The 22,373-nt window shown below is 44.9% G+C and overlaps 1 protein-coding gene across 9 annotated transcripts in view; it reads right to left on the bottom strand.

Annotated features, from left to right (window-relative positions):
* Positions 1-5,515: 5,515 nt before the first annotated feature.
* The window catches only part of LRP8 (LDL receptor related protein 8), a 77,735-nt gene continuing 60,877 nt past the window's right edge, over positions 5,516-22,373 (bottom strand). For 7 of the 9 annotated variants that reach the window (XM_082666364.1, XM_082666365.1, XM_082666367.1 and 4 more), the window contains 9 exons: positions 21,114-21,232; positions 20,721-20,860; positions 19,160-19,301; positions 17,709-17,861; positions 16,607-16,831; positions 14,594-14,662; positions 10,607-10,779; positions 9,461-9,637; positions 5,516-7,168 (listed from right to left, as the gene is read on the bottom strand). In XM_082666364.1, the coding sequence (XP_082522490.1) occupies positions 7,130-7,168; positions 9,461-9,637; positions 10,607-10,779; positions 14,594-14,662; positions 16,607-16,831; positions 17,709-17,861; positions 19,160-19,301; positions 20,721-20,860; positions 21,114-21,232 (1,237 nt within the window). In that variant the 3' untranslated portion in view covers positions 5,516-7,129. The remainder of the gene's footprint in view (positions 7,169-9,460; positions 9,638-10,606; positions 10,780-14,593; positions 14,663-16,606; positions 16,832-17,708; positions 17,862-19,159; positions 19,302-20,720; positions 20,861-21,113; positions 21,233-22,373) is intronic. The other 2 variants (XM_082666369.1, XM_082666372.1) reach the window with 2 other exon arrangements.

Here is a 22,373-nt window from a genome sequence, read left to right as displayed (position 1 = left end):
CTCACGGGTCTCTAGATGAGGTGCTGTGAATAGGACTTAAGTTGAATATTTGATCTCCCACTCCCCAGCACAGCTTACCCAGCAGTGATTCTCGGCCCGGCCTGCGCAATCGCATCGCCTTGGAGCACCTAAAAAAATACTGGTGCTTGGGCCCTACCCCAAACCAATTCAACCAAAATCTCCTACAGTGGACCTGTGTGTCGGTATCGTTGTTTTGTTTTGTTTTGCAGAGCTCTCCAATTGAGTCAGGATTGAGAATTACTGCTCAAGAGGCTCTTGTCTTTTCAGGCCAAAGTGGTTGACCTCTGTGAAGGCTTTCTGGCTATGGAAAAATTTTCCTCCTTGCTTAGGCCAAGGGCAACAAAACTCCTAATTAGTAGAAGCCTGCTGTAGTTCATCTAAGTTCCAGCCAGAGGGGAAAATGGAGTTGGATCTAGAGACAATGCCGAAATGGCATCATTCTTGGCGCCTGTAACTACACTATTCTGTATTTGGGCTAGTGGTCTCTTCTCATTCCCAGTCTTGCCATTACTACTTTTCTCCCAGAAAAAGAATTGGTAGCAGAGTGTAGAGTGGGTGTGATGGGGGGAAAAAGTCACTGGAGATTTGTATTAAAATAATCCCTTGTGTGACAGTGATTCACTGTGACCAAAGGTGAACTGATTGAATTTTTTGGACCTCAGGTTTCTTATCTTTAAAATGAGCATAATAATGTTATACATCTGGCAGAACTGTTGCAAGGATAAGAAACAATGTCTTGGAAATTGAAAAATACTTTGTAAACTGTAAATTACTATAAGGCATCTTATTAAAAAAAAAAGTGGATGTGGGTGACAACAAGGGACTTGTATAAAAAAGAGAAGGGATCCACCGTGTATTAGGCACCTAATAAATGTCAACCCCTAGGCTGAGTCTGTTTACAAGTGCTTGTTCTTCGAATCCTCATGACAATCTTGAGGTGGTAGTTGGAGTTAAGTATTTAGAGACATTGGGTAATTACCACAAGGTTATTTTCCAAGAGTGAAATTATAAAAAATTATAATGTAATTGATGAATCTGGGCATCTGCAGATATGGCAAATATCAAAAATGCTGAGAAAATTTAAAGGACACCCAACTTGGGCTTCCCTGGTGGCGCCGATGCAGGGGACACGGGTTCGTGCCCCGGTCCGGGAAGATCCCACATGCCACGGAGCGGCTGGGCCCATGAGCCATGGCCACTGAGCCTGCGCGTCTGGAGCCTGTGCTCCGCAACGGGAGAGGCCACAACGATGAGAGGCCCGGGTACCGCAAAAAAAAAAAAAAAAAAGGACACCCGACTCCAATCAAGCTATAAGGTGATTTCAGGTTTGGGGGTATGAGGCCACATAGTATAGCTGAAAAAGCATGGTCTATGTGTCTGATGTGCCTGAAGTCAGCATAATTTAATGAGCATCTACTATGTGTCATGTGCTGGGAATACAGTGGTGAACAAGATATACCTTTATAGAGCTTACAGAGGAGGCAATCAAGGAACATACAAGCAATTATAATGTAGGGATAAAATTTACAAATAGGGGAAGCACAGAATACTATGGAAGCACATGGAGTGGCTCCTAATCCAGTCTAGGGGGTCTAAGGGGAGTCTTCCTGAAGAAAATGTTCCAGACAGAAGGCCCAGAACTGTGTGGTTTGAATACAGAATAAGGTTGTGAATATAATAATGAGGTTGGAGAAGGGGTAGAAGACTAATCATGAAGGGCCTTACAACCCATATTAAGGAGTTTGGGCTAAAACCCAAGGCTACTGGATTTAAACGGAAGGAAAATGGATGAAGGGCTTTAGGCAGGAAAGTGGAAAGAGGTGGTGGTGACATGACCTATTGCATTCTAGAAGGATCACTCTGGCTGGTTGTAGACTGGATTGGAAAATGGAAAGATTAGAAGTATGAAACTCGTAGGCAAGGAGATTAAGATGTAGCCAGAGAGGTAGGGGAAAAACCAGGAGTATGGTGTCAATGTAAGCCAAAATAAGAGTATTTCAAGACAGGAGTGGCAACAGTGTTACATACTGCTTCCAGGTCAAGGAAGATAAGGACTGAAGATATTTACAAGGTTTATAATCAAGGAAGTCCTGGGTGACCTTGGTAAAAGCAACCTCATTGGCATGGGGGTTAGAGGCAGAGCAGAAATATTGGGATACAAATGGAAAAATTTGTTGTGGAAGCACAGAATTACCTAACCCTATGAGTTAGGTCTGAGTCTGAGAGAATAGAGAAGGCTTCCTAAGGAAAGTACTCAAGGACAAATAGGAGTTAGCCAGATGAAGAGGCAGAAAAGGAAAATCGAGGCAGAGAACACTACACGTGCTACACGTACTTTGGGGGCACTAAACATAACTATCGACTCTGGGAAGTTTCTTCACTCATATTTCTCATCTCTAAAATGGGAATGATAATATTGACAGTCCTTATCTCACAATATCATTCACTCCCCCCCCTCGTTAAAGCACCACAGTACTTTCATATTTTAAAAAAATGAATTTAATCTCTCTCTAGAAACAGTGCACTGATTTTACAAATGTCCACATTTGGTTTTTAGTTCACCAAGATGATGTTGGTACAATTAGTGAGATGCAGCACACCACCCTTTGCCTCTGGAAGAGAAACCAGACTGCAAAGGGGACTGAGTACAGAAGCGAACGGAACTCAGAAGGACAAGACAAAAAAGCGTAAATGGTTAGTGTGACCCAACATTCTAACATGCCTGTTACATCAAATATGGTCACTTGGGGGTGTTCAGAGGAAGACAAACAAGGAAAGTTCATTTGTGTACAACGTGATGGAGTTTGCAAACCAGTAGCTCACCCCACATCAACAACAGCTTGTATAGAACAAAATGCTATTTTAAAACACATGGTTTGCACAGATATTTGTTTTCTCTGGTAATTTTTGTAAAAAAGTATCAAAACCTTCACGTCTTTAAATATATATATACATATACAGGTGGCTTTTTAAAATTACTCTTTATAGCACAAAGTGTTTGCAAATGCAGAGGATTTCTGCTGATTCTTGACTATGTACATGGTGCATAGCCTGAATGAACAGAGCTTCCTGATTTCTTATATTAACTGAAGATTTGAAGCTGTAATTCCTCCACCTCTAAGTTCTCCATATCCTGAAAATCCCCAATACCCTAAAAATAGTGTGAGAAGATTCTGATACTCTATCTTCATGCATTGCCAGGAAAAGAAATTATTTACTCTGAAGCATTTAACTGATAACTCATTTATATCTTGTGAAATGATGAGTGTATAGCAGGTGTGAGGGAGTGGGGTAGAGAGGCTCACATTCCTGTGCTCTCTCCCCATTCCCCCTAGCACCCGACTGGGCAGTGCTTGGGGTCCCCTCTGCAGACCCCACGTCTTCAAAATTTCCAGTTTTCTTTTTCACCGTTGAGAAAATCCCAGAGGCTCTTGACAACATGGAATCCTGTGAAAATCCCACTGCCCTTCTATCAAGTCTTCATTGACCGTATCAAAAAACTTCAACTCAAATTTATGAAAAGCAGTCACTGTTTCCCTTTGGCCACAGGAAAGCTTGAGAGTGAAGACTGTCGTGTCTGCAAAGTGCTGGCAACACATTCTGATCAATTTTCCATGATGCACTTGGTGCCTTATACACAGTAAATGACCAAGAAATGTTTCATTAATTGAATCAGAAACTAAATAGAAGTATTCTATAAAGTGCTTACATTGAACCTGTCTTTCCATCCAGCCTCGTTTCTTGCTAAGTCTCCCTTGAGCCTTTTGCTCATTACAGTGAATTACATGCAGTTCCTTAAGATGCCCATGCTGTTTCATGCTTCTGTGTCTTAGCTCAGTGTGTCCTCTGCCTGAAGCAGCCTGGACACCCCTACTTAATTTCTAAGACTTAGCTTAGGGCCACTTTTCCTACAATGCCTTTCTTGACCCCATTCTTACACCTTTGTAAACTAACAGTACTCCCCAAAATATCTATTCCTTTGTTTTTGTTTCCACATGTCTTCCTCTAATTGCTACTGTGAGTTCTGTCAGGACAGAAAGTGTTTGACTGACCTGTACATCTGCAGTACCTGGCACTTAGTTGGTACCTAGCAAATAGTTTCAGTGGACGAATATACATATTGCAATCGCACAGAATTGGAGGGATGCAAAGTACTTATTGCTGTACATTTAAATACGATCTCATTCTGAGGTTACAGTTTACCTCTATCTGTTTTATATGTAATCATGCTATCAAGAGTAAATAAATAATATTTTAGTTTTCCTCATTTCTGGAAGGATATTTCTGCCAGTGCTTTCAAAATTCCACCAGAAAGATAGGCCATAAGATAGGCAGCAGGTTTGATACAATGTTCAGGCAGCCCAAAGTAGTCTCCTGGAAAAGGAAAGCGAGGAAAAGGGCTGGGACTAGTTTCTTTTACACATATAAAAAAATGTCTGATAAATTTTCTGCCCTTCAGGCCTTATCTCTAAGCTTCGTTCCAGCTCTGTAGTCCAATGACTCTGTGATCCATTATTGGCTGTAGGTATATGATGACGCAGGGGCAAAAGGCCACAGAAGTGCAACTGTACCTCAAAACGCATCCAAGAATAGAGAAGAATGAACCTGACTCCTCAGATTTCATCTTATTTACTGCCGTCCGACACATGAGTATTCCACAGTTTTTTGTAGGTTGCTTCCGTAACTGTCTCTTCCAAACTGCAGTTGTAGCATATTCAGGAAACATGGATGTCTCTCAGAGAGTTGTGTTTCATCATCATTTTGAGATCTCAGGCTGAATCATCCTGACCCTATTCATTATTTTTTTCTGTGAAGGACAGGATCTGACTAAAAGTTTAGAAACTATGCATTAGTCACTATTATCATTTCCCCAGGAAATTCTATTTCTTTGGAGGCAGGTTACAGAAAAAGTTTCATTTTGTGTAAATTTCAGTGCTTTTCACTTTCATGATTTTTCTTCAGTCAAAAATAATTTTACTTTCCATTCTTGAAAGAATAGTAGTAAGTGATTAAACTCTATAGGAGTTGGCCACCTGTTCTTAAAATTCTGTTTGGTTTTGGTCATTCTAGGTCAATTGCATATACCCTCTCAATGAATGTTTCAGGACTATCGACACATGTATATCATGAAGAAACTGCTTGCTTATGCAAAGCTTAGTGCCCAGGCTCCAGAATACAGTTATTTTCTCAGAAGACAGGAGACCATGAGTGATGTAGAGAAAGGTCCTAGGAACAGGGTGACAGAACACCAGAATGTCTGCCTGGAAATTCAGAAGGTATCAAGCTGGTGACACATCCAAGCTTCACAGAGTTGGGGGCAGCTGGGGAGTAGAAGGGGAGGAATTTGCTTAAAAGTGTCAAGTTCCAGGTATGTTAAGGTTAGATACATGTCCTCTGCTCCTACTTAAACCAAACACTTCCATGTCACACCTTGTCCCTGGTTGTCCAGTGGGAGTGAAGTGGCAGAACAGCAGAGTTAAGACCACACCTTGGATAAGAGCCAACAGGGACTGAATTCCTTCTGGGACTGTAGGATTACCTTTTCAATGGTAGACCCCACAAAAAGAAAAGTGCACTTCTCCCTGCCTCCCCCAAGGCCCAGGAAAAGCAAAGTAAGTGTCCACAATGAAAAAAAAAAATCTATACATATACCCAGAGTTTCTCCTTTTATTTACAAAGCAGTAAACCAATCCCTGTGTGAACATATATAGCCGATATACTGTAGTATTGTGTACGCCGTTTCCCCCTCAAACAGGACTTTAGGTTTGGCCACTTTTTCTGATTTAAGCCAAATATTAGTTTCATCTATGTGAACACATGATGGCAACAAACCTATGTATCACTTTAAATTGTTTTCTCCACCTAAAGGAAATGGTAGAGAGAAAGGGGAAGGGAGAAATAGAGATGTAACAAAACCCGTTCCTCCATCCTCATCCTCAACCCACAGCATACTCGGAGGTCAGTGCCTGAGCCAGTCCCAACAGTAAACTTGGCCTGTTCAAGAAACGTCTCCATTTAGCTCTCTATAAGTAAGGATGGCACCCTCAGTGTGCTTCAGAGGAAACAGTGAATTCAACCCAAGTCTCCTAAAAGAAAATGAAGTTACTTGAAATGCTGAACTTTAAAACAAGGAGTAGCCAAGGTTCAGGCATGTTCTCATCTGAGCTCGCGGGAACTTTGGGTACTGTGTGAAGTCTGTACACTGGCTTTAGCCACAGAAGAGAACCACAGTAGCCACGGGTGAGCTGAGGGCCTTTTGCTGACTGATTGGAATCCCAAGAACAGTCAGAGGCAGAAAAGATCTACCTCTCCCCACTGCATGTTTGCACAAACCATGGTATCTCTTTTCTGATCCAAATTTCCAAAGGCTTCTCTGAAAACTACAGATAACCCTTCTTGTGGACTGTTTTAAAATATATTTATCTTTATGTATCTGAACAACAGCCATAGGTGTGCCTCTTCTCTACAGACTTTTCTTTCTCACTCACATACGCACATAAACATAAATGCCACAGAGTCCGGGTGGTAGGCCAATCATACCAAAAATAAATACTCTCACCTCTCTAAATTACTTATAGAACTAATCTTATTTTTGAAATATGTTAATAAATAATCTAAACGGGAGAGGGAGTTGAAGTGTTTTCTTCGTTTTACTTATGTTGATGGATAGCCACAAAGCATAATCATTCTATTTACAAAAAAAAAAAAACCTCTGAAACCTAAAAAAGCCCCCCAAAACCAAATACCCTCTGTAAATATAATTTTTAAATGATGAGTAAGCTACTGTACCATCGGCCCCATTTGGTTATGTACATCACGTTAGTCACTCAGCAGTAGCTATTCCATGAATTCCTCATGGGTAGTGCAACCAGTTAAAAAGTGTATAAAACATTATACATATAAAAACTCTCACATCCTTTGGATGTTTGCAGTTCATCATAACTTTGTGGTTACCTTTCCGCAATATAAATTAAAAAAAATTACACACGCACACACACACACAGACACACAGACTCATGTACAGAAACCCTTCCATCCAGGCATACACCATCCAGGGTGTAGTGCATGGGACTGAATTCCGTGAGGCACGAAGGGAGTGGTCCCATCCTCAGGGCAGTCCATCATCTTCAAGGCTTAATGCCACTCGCTGGGGGAGACAGAGCAAAGAAATCATCATTAGACCCACTGGAGCTATTTATAGGATCACAAGGTACCAGAAATTCTATTACTTTATAGGCAGTAGCTCACATACTCTTCAAGAAGCTACCTCAGAAGACACGTTTGTCTTATTTATTTTACAGATGAGAAAACTGAGACTCAACGAGCTTAAACAGCATTTGTCCTGGATCATATAGCAAGCGGGTGAACTCAATTTGAACCCAGATCTGTATGAATCCAGAGCTATAGCTTTTTTCATTATTCTGTTCTGCCTCTGTAAAGAGGAAGGCTGTGGAGATCTAAACTTTCTCCATCCTCCCTTACAGGATTTTAGGTTTGCTCAACTTCAGTGGGTTAGCTTTGGCAAATGTTTAATCCCAGGCCATTAGCTACTTGTCTCTAGCATGCTAGTCACAATCAGGAAGGTAACTGGCTGCACCCCTCCCAACTAATTATCCAGAATTGGAAGGCAGTGGAGATCAATTAAGTTTAATCCCTCTTTCCCTCTCTCCAACTTTCTAGTCATTAGATACTAGACTTCCCTCTGCCACAAATGCTGACCACCCACTAACCCTTGAGCCAGTCTATTCCATTGTGGACAGTGGACTTAAATTCTTTCCTATATTGTCATGAAATCTGCTTCTTTATATCTTCCGATGTTCCCTGATTCTCTCTCTTAGACTCAGAGAGTTCTACACAGACAACCCTTGAAATTTTCAGTGTTTGTGTTCCCTTCCCTTCCTTCTGAGTGTTTTCTTCTCCAGGCTACACATCTAGCTTCCCCAGCCTGGTCCCGATATAATGCTGTGTCCCACTCTTCCATTTCCTGGATACCCTCCTTCGGATAGACCCCATTGTTTCAAGATCTTTCTCATCGCTGTATGAATTTGAGCTAGCCACTTCACCTCTCTGAGCCTCGGTTTCATCATGTTAAATGGGAGTACTAACAGGACCTACCTCATAGGGTTGTTGGGAAATCACATGGGATTATGTGTGTAGAGTGCTTAATGTAGTACCTAACACACATGGGGTCCAGAGTATTCTAAATCAACCTAACCAGCATAAGATAGAACCAGACTAGCATTTTCCGTCTCTGAACATTCTATAAACAATAAAAAGTAACTCCACTGCCTTTCAAATCATCTTTGGATTATTTGTGGTTTTGCATGAATGTCACGGCCTTGCTCCACTAGACTATCTTTTTCTAGTCTGTGACCCTCCCACTCTCCTCAAGATAGATCTCTAGGCCAAAGTCAGGTCCCAGCAGTGATGGTGGAGCTACCTGAGCAGGGGACAGGGGAGAGAACAGGCTGTTGAGAATACTGATTTCCACAGCTTCAAGGCCATATACCCTGAGAAACAGTGGAAAGAGCATGGGCTTTTGTGTACATACAGATAGGAGTTTCAATCCTGGTTCTACCACTTCCTAGTTGTGATCCTAGGTAAGTTATTCAATTTCTCTGAGTCTCAGTTTCCTCATCTGCAAAATGGGGCTAACAATATCAAGTATATAGGTTCCTGTAAAGACTAAACAAGAAAATACAAGTAAAACACTGAGTAGCGTCTGATACACAGTAGGTTCTTACTAAATGTCAACTTCCTCACTCTCCTACTCTATTTCTCTGCAGTTGGCAGGAGCTTAATTCTTCAGGTCTTAGATTCACCAGGAATAGCTCCTCCTGAGTGGTTGTTTCCTTCTGTGGAAACAATGACACTTTACATGTGCAGAGCGCTTTATAACTCACAAAGCACTCTCACATGTGCTATCTCACTTGAACTTTATAAACTTAGGCAGCAGAGAGAATGGGGGTTATTATTCCCATTTTACAAATAAAAGTAATCAGAAAGAAGGTACTGAGATCACAGAGCTGTGGAATAGTGAAACTGGGAGTCATCTCCACTCTAAGCTCAACATTTCTTCCACTGTGCCCCCTCTGATCTTTAAAAATTGGTTAAGCAACTGTCTGCTTGGATTGGCCGAGGTTAAGGATCCTCAAGGCCATCTGCTAACGCTCCTCACTTGCTTGACCTCATTTCCCACGTCTCCCCTTCACGAACAATTGGCTTCAGCAGCAATTCTGTCTGTCCTGCCCCGTACTCAGTCATTTCTTCCACATGCCATTTCCTTGGTCTGCAACTAACCCATCTTTCATCTTTGCCCCGACACCCAACTCACAGTTTGCAGCCTTCTAGAACCAGAAAGCCTTCTAGGATTGACTGCACCTGCCTGGTTCATGCCCTCGCTCATCAGCCCCTCAGACTCAGAGTGGCACTGCCCTACCTTGCACTTGACGACAGGCAGCTCGGAAAGAGGGTTCTTCGGGAGTTGGTGCAGCTGTGACCTTGGTTCCCCCGGCAAGACAAAAAGCTCCTTGAGGGCAGGGGCTGGGTCTTCCATTTCTCTGGTCTCCCCAAGACAGGGCTCTGCCCACAGTGGGTGATCAAAGCTGCTGATCGCCTGACAGGGGGATGGACTGGATGACCCATGAGGTCACACCCAGCCCCGACTCCGCTATACAACCATGACATCTGCTCCAGCCACTTTGTGGTCCTTGATCCTCCAACAAGCCATGCCCTGTCGTGCCTCTCAGCCTTTGCACATGCTTCTTTCTGGAATGCCACTTTCCTCCTTCTCTACGTGGAAGACTGCTATGAATCTTCCAAGGACACAGTTCTTCTGTCACCTTTGTTGATGTTTCCATAGCATTGGTTCAACAAATACTTACTGGGAGCCAAATATGCTGTGCTAGGCACCAGGGAAACATTAATCAGACAATCCTGCCCTCAAGGAGCTCACGTTCTAGCGGGGAGACCAATGAGTAAAAAGACAAGTAGACTATAGTGTGACAGGTGCTGTGATGGAGAGAGGTGGTGAGAGAACAGAGAAACCAGGGAAAGCTTCCTAGAAGAGGGGACCCTTGAGCTTCCACCATGGCACTCAGCACACAGCTGTTCAATAGCCAGTGACTCTCTAACTCCCCCACCAGCTCCCTGGGAGCAAGTACATCCCTTCTTTACTTTTGAACACTTGGTATCTTATGTGGTACTTGGCACATAACTGGTATACATTGTTCACTGAAATGAATGCATTTGAACTGAATGGCCACAGTTGCCTTTCTAGGCCAAAGGTTCTGAAAACGTATTCAGCACAAAGACAGGCCTCTTTCCTCCAGGAAGAGCCTCTAGGTACAAGGTGGTCCTGATACCCTTCTATCCCAACCACCTACCCCAGCATTCCTGTGTCCCCAGGGCCTAGAGCAGTGCCTGGCACATGGTAGGTTCTTGATAAATGTCTGAAGGAGGGACGGAGGGAGGGAGGGAGGGAAACAAGGAAGGAAAGGAGGGAAGGAGGGAAAGAAGGGAGGAACGGATGGAAGGAAGAAGGGAGGAAAGGAAGGAAGGAATTCTTCCAGCAAGGAACACTTACTGCTGGATAGACATGGCCAATCTGAGCAGCCCTCCCTATGTGGAGCTCATCCTCATCCTCTTCTTCTGTCGTTTTCCTGTATACAGGGTTGTCGAAATTCATGCTTTTGGTGTTCTTCCGCTTCCAGTTTCTCCAGATCAGGTAGCCACTCATGCACAGCAGGGCTATAACCACTGGAGGAAGAGACACGTTACAGTGGATCTCCAGCAGGCTCCAGCCCGTTGCCCAGACATCAGTGCATTTCTCGCCACCTCTCCAGCTTGGCTGCCCCTTGTTCCCAGGCTCTGTTTCTGCGTATTCTTTTTCTGCTGCTGGGAAGCCCTTCTCCTAGCTCTTTGTTCATTAACTACTCATCCTTCAAGATCCAGCTCAAAAGTGAAGACTTTCTCAACCTCTCACGGTACAGTCAGTTGTTCCCTCGCGTGTGTTCCCAGACCACAGTGTTGTACTTTATATATGTGTACCCCCAACTAGACTGAGCTCTTTGAAGGCAGGGACCACACTTTCTTTCTCTCACTGTGCCCAGTGCCCTGTAGCGAGTAGGTGCTCAGTAACATGCTGAGTGAGTGAGTGAATTTCTTCACCACACTCTTGCCCTAATACTGCTACTTCCCTGGATTTCTCTAAGAAACCATTCTCTCCCAAAATTGGAGGGTGGAGGGTGGGGTGCTTCTTTCCAAAACTGGGGCTCTGCAAGAAGAGGAGCATCTCTAGAAGGGAACACAGCAGGGAAACACAGGTTCTGAGTTAAAATAAATGGATATATTAATGTGTAAAGGAGGAAGTTCTCAGATAGAGCCGGGAGAAAATGGGGCAAGCAGCTTCACAAGATAGTAAGCAGTCACCGTGAGCATTCAAGTGGAGGCTGGGTGATAGCTGTCTAGGATGCTACAGAGGGGGTTTCTACAATACTTTGGTAAGATTATAATAATCAATAATAACTGATATACATAAAGATAAGAACAGGGCAAGGATGTCTGTTATCGCTGCTATATTCGTTGTCCCAGAGATCTAGCTATGCAGTGAGACCAAATAAAGAATTGAAGGGCACACATGGGAAAGGGAGAAATCAAACTGTCATTAACAGATATTGTATGCTTGGAAAATCTTAGAAAAGCCGATGAAAAACTATTAGAAATGATTTTAGTTCAAGAATCAACAGAAAAAAATCAATAGCTTTCTTATTAATCAGCAATAACCAATCAGAAAATGGATGGAATAAGAAAATATTCGTAATAGCCCAACAAAAAACTATAAAATACTTGGGATAACCCAATAAGGAATGTGCAAGTCCTATGTGACCTATACAATTCTACTGAAGGCCATAAAAGAAGGCTCAAATAAATAGAGAGATATGTCATGTTCCTCGATGGGAAGGTTCAACGTTGTAAAAATGTAAATTCCCCCCGCATCAATTTATATACCCAAGGCATAAGATTCCATCATAAGTTTTATAGAATTAACAAGATGATTCTAAAGTTCACTTAGAAGAGAAATTGAATAAAAATAGCTAAGAAAATGTTCCAAGAATAATAATACCCTATTAGACATTAAAACATATCATAAAGTTGTGTTTCGAGTATATAGGAATAGTATATAGGGACTGGTGGAGAATAAACAGCCTAAAAGCAGATCAAAGTATGTATAGGCATATAGTTTACAATAAAGATGACAAGTCAAGTCAGAAGGAAAAGATGGACTATTCAGTAATGGTCTTGTGAAAACTAGACAAGCATGTCGAAAAAATACTTAAATCTCTACCTCTTGCTGCATTCTAAATTCCAAATGGATTAATAATCAAATACTAAAACATGCTTAAAATAGTAGAAAAACATATAGAGAGATATTTTAATAATTTAGAATGAGGCAGACCTTCCTAAGCAAGACACAAAGCCCAGAAGTCATAATGTAGGAGATTAACAGATCTGATACTTAAACATTTTTAATTCATGCATGGCAAAAGAGACCATAAACAAATTCTAAAAATCAAGTGGCAGGATGGGAGAAGTGATTTGTAACATATATTACAAAGGTCTAACATTAATTATGTATAAATATTTCTACAAATAAGTAAGAATAAGACAAGGAACCAATAGAAAAATAAGAAGAGACTGTGAATAGGCAATTCATAAAGGATGAAATGTAAATGGCCAATACGCTTGTGAAAAGATACTCTGCCTCCCAGGGAAATATCAGGGAAAGAATATTCATCTTTCAGCCCTCAGATAAGCAGAAATTTAAAATAATGATTCTATTAGGGCAGGTTACATCAGGGAAACAGCATACACATGCCCTTCTGTGGAGCAGAGTATGGCAGGAGAGGAGTTGATTTCTCTTTCACTAAACAATGCTGAGTATTTTCCACTCTACTCAAAATGAGCCTGGAATAGTCTCACCATCATCTTTACTAATAAAGCCTTTCAAGGCCAATTCAAATGCCACCTTCTTTAGAAGTGCCACTCCCTCTCCTCCACAGAGCATCGGGTCTCTATTACAGCACCTTATAATATGTAGTAACACCTCTCTTGTATCACCTTTTTTTATCATTAAGTCTTACTAAAAACTGAAAGCTCTTTTTTTTTTTTTTTTTTTTTTTGCCGTATGCGGGTCTCTCACTGTTGTGACCTCTTCCGTTGCGGAATACAGGCTGCGGACGCGCAAGCTCAGCGGCCATGGCTCACAGGCGCAGCCGCCCCGCGGCATGATGGGACCTTCTAGGACCGGGGCACGAACTTGTGTCCCCTACGTCGGCAGGCGGACTCTCAACCACTGCGCCACCAGGGAAGCCCGAAACTGAAAGCTCTTAAAGTCTTTTCTCTTTTTCTTCCCTGGATCCTTGGCACCTCGCACAGTCCCTTGGATGGTGTTGAAGTTTTTAAAACATTCACTCGCTAACTCACCACCATATTGGGGATTCTTAGGATAAAAGGGCCAAGTCCTTATCCTTGAGGTACTACACATGGTCAAGTAAGGGAGATAAAACGATGAATGGGCAATCGCAATTCAAAGATCCGACCAAGAGAAGAGACTGGTATGAGAGACAGGGTGTGCAGGATACTAAGTGAATATCAGGGTAAGAGAGAATGAATCAGCCCACATGGTTCTCTGTGAGGTTTAACCAAATGTTACATTCTGGCCACATTCCAAACCCACCCCACTCCCGCCCTCCCATGCCATCCCCATTCCTGGCTTTGCCCATGTTGTCTTCACTTGCTTGGGTTGCTCTTGATCCTTCTTCACTTGGCTGATTTGGCTCAAATAACTTTTCCTCTAGGAACCCTCCCCTGTCCGCTTCCCTCCTCTCCCAATTCCAAGATAAGTGCCTCCTCAGCACTTCTACTGAACTGCATACGGCTTCATTTTAGGACTTACCACGTCAGAATCAAATTATGTGTGTCTCTCCAACAAGTCTATAAACTTTTGGAGGACAAGAACCATGTCTTACTTATTTTTAATCACCTTCCCTCCCCTTATCACAGAATCTGGTACATCATAGCTGCTTGATAAATGTTTGTTGAAAACGAAACAGAAAGCAAGCAAGGTGGCACGATCTATTAAAGGAATGGCAAGCAGCTCTATGAATTTTTGTTAATGTATGTTTTTTCTACTCATTAATTCGACAAATACTTTATTTCGTCCCCTGTGCCAGACACTGCTAAGAGCTGGGGAGAGTGGCGAGCAAGAGAGACACCAGACCTGTCCCCGTGGAGCCTACAGTTTGGCTTCACATGGCTGGTGTGTAGAGTATCCGTGACGGGTAGTGGGGGAAATATGTGGATAGCTGTCTGGGGCCAGGTCCTGAAGAGCCTGGTGTGCCAAGCTAAGAAACCAAACGAAATCAGGACTGGGAGGTGCGCAGGAAGGCGGCCAGGGCAGAAAAAGTCAGAGAGAGAGGTCCGTGTGCTCAGTGCTCTGTCCTTCCAGTGCTTTACCCAGACCCTGGGCAGGGTCTCTCTCTTCTCACCAGTGACTTGGGGCCACACTCACCCATAGGCACAATGATCCCAATGACAGCAGCAGTGACTGTTGAGCCCATCTTGCCACTTTCATTCCCATCTGCAAAACACAAACATTAGCAGAACGATGCTCCATCACTGTGAGTCCCAAGTCCTTGCTGGCCTCAAGCAGTAAAAACCACCCAACTGCTTCTTGCCCCCGTTCCAGAATGAGGATCCCGGCTACTGCTTAATAATTTAGTCTTTCCAGATCTTATCAGGACAGAGGTCATCTCCATTTCACAGATGAGGAAATTGAGTCTTCTTGGGGTTTGGGGGACCCACAGAGAAGTGGCAGAGCTGGGATTCAAACCCAGGATTTGTGACCTAAATCCTTTACCCTTTCCACAGTATTTGGGTGGTAGGAAGCTTGGGGCTGAGCCCTCAGGTCTTTATGTTGCTGACTACCTGGGGCAATTGCCTTTTTCAGCCAGTATCTGTTGTTTTGTCTCTCTTATTTCTGTCTGTCCATTTGCATCATCAGTGTTTTTTTTTTTTAATAAATTTATTTATTTATTTTTATTTTTGGCTGTGTTAGGTCTTCGTTTCTGTGCGTGGGCCTTCTCTAGTTGTGGCAAGCGGGGGCCACTCTTCATCACGATGCGTGGGCCTCTCACTATCGCGGCCTCTCTTGTTGTGGAGCACAGGCTCCAGACGCACAGGCTCAGTAGTTGTGGCTCGTGGGCCCAGTTGCTCCGCGGCATGTGGGATCTTCCCAGACCAGGGCTCGAACCCGTGTCTCCTGCATTAGCAGGCAAACTCTCAACCACTGCGCCACCAGGGAAGCCCGTACTATATATTTTTAAAAATAGGTTGTGCCATCTTTTCCACTCTCTTACACTCATCTTCAGTATAACATCTGTACAAAACTTTTTAGTTTAAAAAGCAGTTTTCCCTTGGATCCTCATGACAGCCCTCTGAGGTTTGGAGAGGAGCTATCATTTGCTCCAAGAGAGGAGATGATTGTCTCCTGGCAACGGCGCAAATGCTATCCTCTCAGTGTGTCTGTTTCTCCAAGTTACTCCAAGGGAACCTAATTATTAAGGGGAGAAAAGACCTGCACTGCTTACAAAGTTTACTGTGGAAATGCCGTTCTCTTCTCCCTCCGGGTCCCAAGCATACACAGGACAGTGATATTAAAGCCTAGAGCGTGATGAAGCCAGTGGGGAGACTCCCTGGTTGGAGGCTCAGCCCAAGTGAAAGGAACTGGACTTCACACGCGACCCACCTGCCTCTCCAAACTTCAGGGTAAGCACTCAACTCTGAAAGCGCTCCTGCTGGCAAGATGGGCCTGATTATTAAGGTGCTACCACGCTGCTTAGTTTCTGGGCCATGTACATATGGGAAAAAATTTAAAAGATAGTTTATCCTCTTAAATGAACTCCCCCAGCAGGTAACTCAATTTAAAAGGTATTTGCTGGCTAATGAGATAGAACATTTCTAGCAGTGACAATTACTGCTCCCGATGATTTAATAAGTGGTGAACTTAATTATTTTCATCCCAGGGTTTGCAGAGAGGCACTAACAGACCATAGTTATGGATATCACTATATGGGGAACCTACCGAGAGTGCTGAGAACTGAGACCAGGGCATTTGAAACTTCCAAATCTGAGGGATGCTCCCTCATACATGGCAGTAACGTGTGACACAGACACACTATCAGAGTCAGCAGAGGCTGTGTGCATGAGCACTTCTGTTTACACGGATGCCTCTGTCTCTCGTGGCAACCTTGCGAAGCAGGTAGGGGAAGGGTTATTATTACCCTACTTTGTAGGTGAGGAAACTGAGGCTCAGAGATAGGAGGTAGCTTCCCTTGAGCCCCTCTATAAGGTAGGAGCACCTATGACTCCTAAATTGTGGGTTGGCACTCTTCCTCCCGCTGCTTCCTCCTGTAGACAGCCCATATTTAGCTCTGGTATGACCACTTCTTCCCACAGATCCCCCGATCCTGGCTTCCCTAGGACCCTCCCACGTCATGAAAGAAGGCAGAACTCATTTCCTTACAGTGCTGGGAGTGGTTGCTGGTTGCAGGGCTTGGGGTAGACGGGTTGATGCTGGGAGCCCTGGGGACACTAACTGAGCCTGGGACCGCTGCTGCCAGGCTCGGTGTCTCTGTGCTGTGGTTCTGGTAGGCGGGGCTGTGGACGGTGGTCCCAGGGGCTCTGGTGGTGTCGGCTACTGTCCTCGTTGTGGTGGAGGCTAACGTTGTAGTTGAGGTAGACTGAGGTGCTGCGGGGGAAATATCATGAAGGTCACTGGACAAAGAATTTTGCTGTTTTAGTGCCTAAATTATTGCCTCGATGAAGTATACTTATGAACTCATCCTCATGGCTCAGCTCAAACTCCTTCCCTAATCCTACTGAATGGGCTATGATTTTTACTTTAGCTGAATGCCAAGCATCTTGTCTGTGTTTATACTGCATTTCGGTTTGATAAAGATGAGTCATTAGGACAATGCTATAGAATCAGTTGTGGGCAAGACCACGATAAAAGACTGGGAGGAGTGGAAATTATATAAATCTAGAAGGAGTTTGCATGTATACTGGTACACTATTAGGTTCAAATTCTCACTCCACTTTAAACAATTGAACCTGGAAATGATGAATGCTGCAGCAGACTTATGCTCAAACAAAAGGCCTCGTGCCTCCATTGAGACTGGAGGGTGGATATACATTTATATGGTTGAAGTATTAACTGACTGTTAGTCCCAATCATATCACAAAAGGGCTGCTAGATAGTGTGTTAAGTTCTGGGTGAGAAACAGGCAAGATCACAGTCACCTGCATATAAATAGTAATCAAAGCCATGGGGATCAAGGTTTCTTAATTTGAGGTCTTCAGGGGATTCCTGATCCCCCTGAAACTGAATTTAAAATGTTGCATGTGTATGTGCATTTTTCTCAGGAGTGAGAAGAGAAAGCCTTGGGGGGACCCTATGGGACACCAGCATTCAAGGTCGGTACAGAAGAGGAGCCTGCAAAGGGCAACAAGTAGCCAGAGAAGATGGAGGAAGACCAGGAGCTCATGGTTTTCCAGAAGTTGAGGAAAATTTCAGCAGATGGGGTCTGGCATTGCCAGGGGCCATCCCTCCCAGTAGCTCTGCTCACCTCGGTAGCACCTCTTCATGTCAGGGCCCAGTCGCATTGTGTCAGGACAGGCACAAGTGTACTTGGGGGAGTGGCTGGACATCTGAGGAGCAGGAAGGCACAGGTACTCACAGCCTCCATTGGGCTGGGCACTCAGCTCGCAGGCATCTGCAGCTAATGGCACAGAGAGAGACGGGGAGAGAGAGTACTGGGGCACAGACGGGATGTGCCAGGCTCTCCCTCCCCCACGCACGAGGCCCTTCCCACTCGGCTAAATCAAAACGATTTCTCTACTACTTTTACTGGGCACCTTCCGTCACTGTACCTGCTGTTTTATCCCCACTCTTTCTTCCTTTTTTTTTTTAAACATCTTTATTGGAGTATAATTGCTTTACAACGTTGTGTTAGTTTCTGTTTTATAACAAAGTGAATCAGCTATACATATACATATGTCCCCATATCTCCTCCCTCTTGCATCTCCCTCCCTCCCACCCTATCCCATCCCTCTAGGTGGTCACAAAGCACTGAGCTGATCTCCCTGTGCTATGCGGCTGCTTCCCACTAGCTATCTATTTTACATTTGGTAGTGTACATATGTCCATGCCACTCTCTCCCTTCGTCCCAGCTTACCCTTCCCCCTCCCCGTGTCCTCAAGTCCATTCCCACACTTTCATTTAATGCTGATGACAACTCAGAGGGGGATGTATTATGCCCACGTTAACAGATAAAAGACTGTGGCTCAAAGAGAACAAACTTGTCAAAGCTATACCTCTAGTAATTTTGGAGACAATTTAAATCGAGGTCTGTTGGACTCCAAAGTCCATGTTTTTTTCTCCCTATGCCACAGGCCGTATCTCTTTCTTATTTAAATTTCTAATCTAGAATCAGGCACCAACCTTATCTCCTTACCCCTTTTTGCTTTCCCACCTTCACCCTTCCCATTACAGTTAGAATGAGTATATCCTAGTGACAGAGGAAGGGACAACCTAATTGCAGGATTCCTGGCATCTGTTGCCAACCAGCAAGCTGCCTTACTGACCGCCCTAGGATACGTTACTTTATACCACTGCAAAGTACGAACAAATAGCAAATGAGAAGCAATGTGCTCCTTTATGGCCGAAGGAGCTCTGGAATCAGATAGGCCCAAGTTTAGGGTTTAGCTCTACCACCTGCTAAGGTTATTTTACCCCTATGAGCTACAGTTTCCTCAGCTGTTAAACGAGAACAGTGATATCCATACTTTGTAAGAATGGCAAAAATGGGACATTTGTATGTTTATTTATTTCTACCCAGCCTTGGTTCACCAAGAGCTTGAGGCAAAATGAAGTAAATATGCGACGGCAAGGCAGTCCACCAACGACAGGGACTGTTGCCGCTACTGGGGATGCCGAGACGTGACGTGCATGTGAATACAGCCTGCCTGCTAGAGGGAGAGGATGTGGGCAGGGGACCTGGGACTGGGCAAGGCTCACCTCGTGGCTGCTTCAGCTCATGGAAGATGACAATGTCATGTGGGTTATTGAGGTTCTCAGCTAGGACGGAGATTTCCAGGCCATTGAGCCGATTTGCACTGAAAATGGCCTCATTCTCCAGGTCTGTCCAGAACACCTTGTCCTGTGGGGTACAAATACAGAGGATGGGAAGCCTAGAGCTTAAACCCACGACCTCAGCCTGAGGGCGCGGCCTCAAACCATAGTCACAAGCACTGCTCTGGCATCTCCCCTGAACTCTCTTGTCCACAGATTCATAGCAGGTCTCTCAGCTCTGATCTGTGGCATAGGCTCTGGTTCCCTTCTGTCTCAGAGGGTTATTCAGTGCTCTGGCCTGAAGGCTGCTCATTAACGCTGAGCTAGGCCTGCTTCCTGGAGTTCAGCAGAAACCGAGGTTGGGTCTCTGTAGCTGTTACCATTACTGGGGCCTGGGACCAAGATTGGAGAGGACGTATGATCTAGCAAGCACTATCCCTAGGGGGCCTCCTACAGCCTCTGGGTATACACGCATACACATCCAATGGTTGGTCCACACAAGCCTAAATGCATATCTGCAGGTGAATCCACATTCATAGGTACCACCGTGCAGCCTCATGTGCAGATCTAGACACATACCCACATGCTCACCTACACACCCGAAGGCACACTTGTGCCTAAAATGAACTTGTCTAAGCACTGGTGTGCGTACGTACACTCACAAGCACTAGCACACACAGGAATGCTCATTTTTAAACAGACGCATTTATGTATACACAGGCACGTACACATACATGCCACATGTACGTACAAGCACACACACATGTGTCTGAACACACCTGTCTTTCGAAGCAGAGGCTGGACTTGGGAGCTGGAGCCTTGCCCACAATGTCAGAGCTGTGCTGGGTGATGTCACTCCAGGCAAATATTGCCAATGCCCACCACAGGCCACTGTCCCCTTGCTTTCCCTCCCCTTGGTGGAAGAGTTAGTTTTGGGGAAGAGGTATGGGTGTGCGAGAACTTGGTCGCTTCTGGCTTCCTCATTCCCCAAGGAGAAAGGTTGTTAGTGTCAGAACACAGGAGGGTCTTGACTCCTCACCCTCCTGTGAGCTTCTTGAGGACGGGGATGATGTCTGATTCACTTCTATGACCCCAGGGTCCAGCAAAGGTCAGTGAGAGTGTGCTGAATTGAATAGCATCTCTCAGGCCATTTCCATAGTAAATAATACTAAGGAAATGTGTATTCCTTTTCCCTTTCTTTATTGGGTACCTTCTGTATACGTGGGTACAGTGCTGGGTGCCGAGGGTACCTGGTCTAGCAACTTACCTGTGGGAAGAGCTCTGAGGGAGGGGCCTTGGGGAGGAAGCACAGGAAAGGCTGCCAGGTGGACAAGGGGCTGCATAGCCTCTGTCTGAAGACAGCTCACGTATTATGTACAAACAAGCCAGTCAGCTTCCCTGTCCCTTTGTTTCCACTTGGACGAGTCTCAGGGAGTCATCCTATTTGAACAGCCTTTCCTAGGCTTCAGCTTCCTGATGGGGCCATGCCTCCCCTCACAGAGCTCACCTCAAACACAGCTATCCCGAAAGGGTGGCTCAGGTAGTCAGGGGAGGAAATCAGCATCTTCCTGTTGCCTCCGCTGAAGTCAATGCTGGACAGCTGGTGCAGCTTGGAGTCCACCCAGTACAAGCGCTGGTTCAGCAAATCTTGAGCAGGAAAAAGGGACAAGGGGATCGGGTTGTGAGCCTGGGACCACAGCCTGGAATTCTGCTCCTCTGTGGCACTTCCCTGCCCACATCTCCAGGCCAGGCCTCAGAAGGAGGCCAGCCCAGGGCAACCATCAGGAAACACAGGCAGTGGCACTATAAGGGGACACAGCAACAAGACCCACGGAGCCCCAGGCAGTGGTCAGCTCCAGGCGCTAGAACAGGCCCCCCAGTGGGGGAAGGCAGGGCTCACCCAGGGTGATTCCGTTGGGCCACTCAATACCATCTGACACCAGTGTCTGCCGGTGCACACCGTTGAGCCCAGACTTCTCGATCTTAGCCTCGTACCCCCAGTCAGACCAATACACGAACCTAGAAGAGAGAAGAACCCAATGGGCTTCTTGTCAGGGAACATGACTGGGGTGGTGTGGGTCACAAGGGCTCAGTGGCCCTCTGAATATTGAAGATTACGCTTAGTGAGGACTGGAAAGACCTCTGAAGTTCACGGGAGCCATCAAACCTTAGCACTGGCAGGCGTGTCGGTCTTTGCCTTATCCGAGTCCCTGGAGAAGCCTGTATTTCCAGAGTCCACCTGACCTCAGCTGAACAGCCTGTCAGCCCATCTGTCCCACCCCAGCAGCTCCAGCTACAGCCCTAGCGTGCCAGAGCAGGAAGGGAAGGGCCCCGTCAACCCTCTTACTTTCCTGGTTGACAGAGGAGAAAGCCGATGACCTAGCCAGGGTCACACAGCTAGAACTCTGTCCAGGGCTTCTCTCTCTTTTTTCTTGAACATTTATTGAGTACTTACTAGGTGAGTGGCCTCATCTCATGTACTTACAAATGCAGTAATCACTGCCCCTCTAATCCAATCCCTACAGAGCAGACAAAATGAGCTTCTAAAAATGGAAATAAGCTGTCATTATCCTGCTTTTTGAAATTGAGATATAATTGACATATGACACTAGTTTCAGGGGTACAACATAATGATTTGATATTGCAAAATGAGCACCACAAGAAGTTAGTCAACATCCAGCACCCCACAGAGCTACAATGTTTTTTTCTTGTGATAACTTTTAAGATCCATTACTCTCCAGTTTTTAAACTTTATGATGGTTTCTCCTACTGACCTTAAAATCAGATCCCAAATCCTTACCATATCCGACAGGGCTCTGCATGACTAGGTCCCTGCCTACCTCTCTGGCTGTCTCTCCTGCCACCACTGCCCACTTCCCTTACAAACTCCACACCCGCCGCCAGGGCTTCTCTTAGATCCCTCAGGGCACCAAGGCCTTCACAGAGCCTTTGCCCCCACTTGTGTGCCATTTAGAACGTCTTTTTAGTAGAGAACCTTCCTCCGACCCTCAATGTAAATAGGTTCTCCCTGTTATTGACTCTTAAAACACCCTGTTTTTTCCCTCCAGAGCGCTCACACCGTCGGTTATTTACGTGTGCATTCGGTATGTGGCCTATCTGTTTACTGTCTGTTTTCCCCACTAGTCTATATGCTCCGCTG

The sequence above is a fragment of the Grampus griseus genome (assembly GCF_964374135.1).
Source record: "Grampus griseus genome assembly, chromosome: 1".
Lineage (NCBI taxonomy): Eukaryota > Metazoa > Chordata > Mammalia > Artiodactyla > Delphinidae > Grampus > Grampus griseus.
The sequence above is the reverse complement of the archived record's forward strand: the minus strand, read 5'-3'. Positions and strand labels throughout refer to the sequence as shown.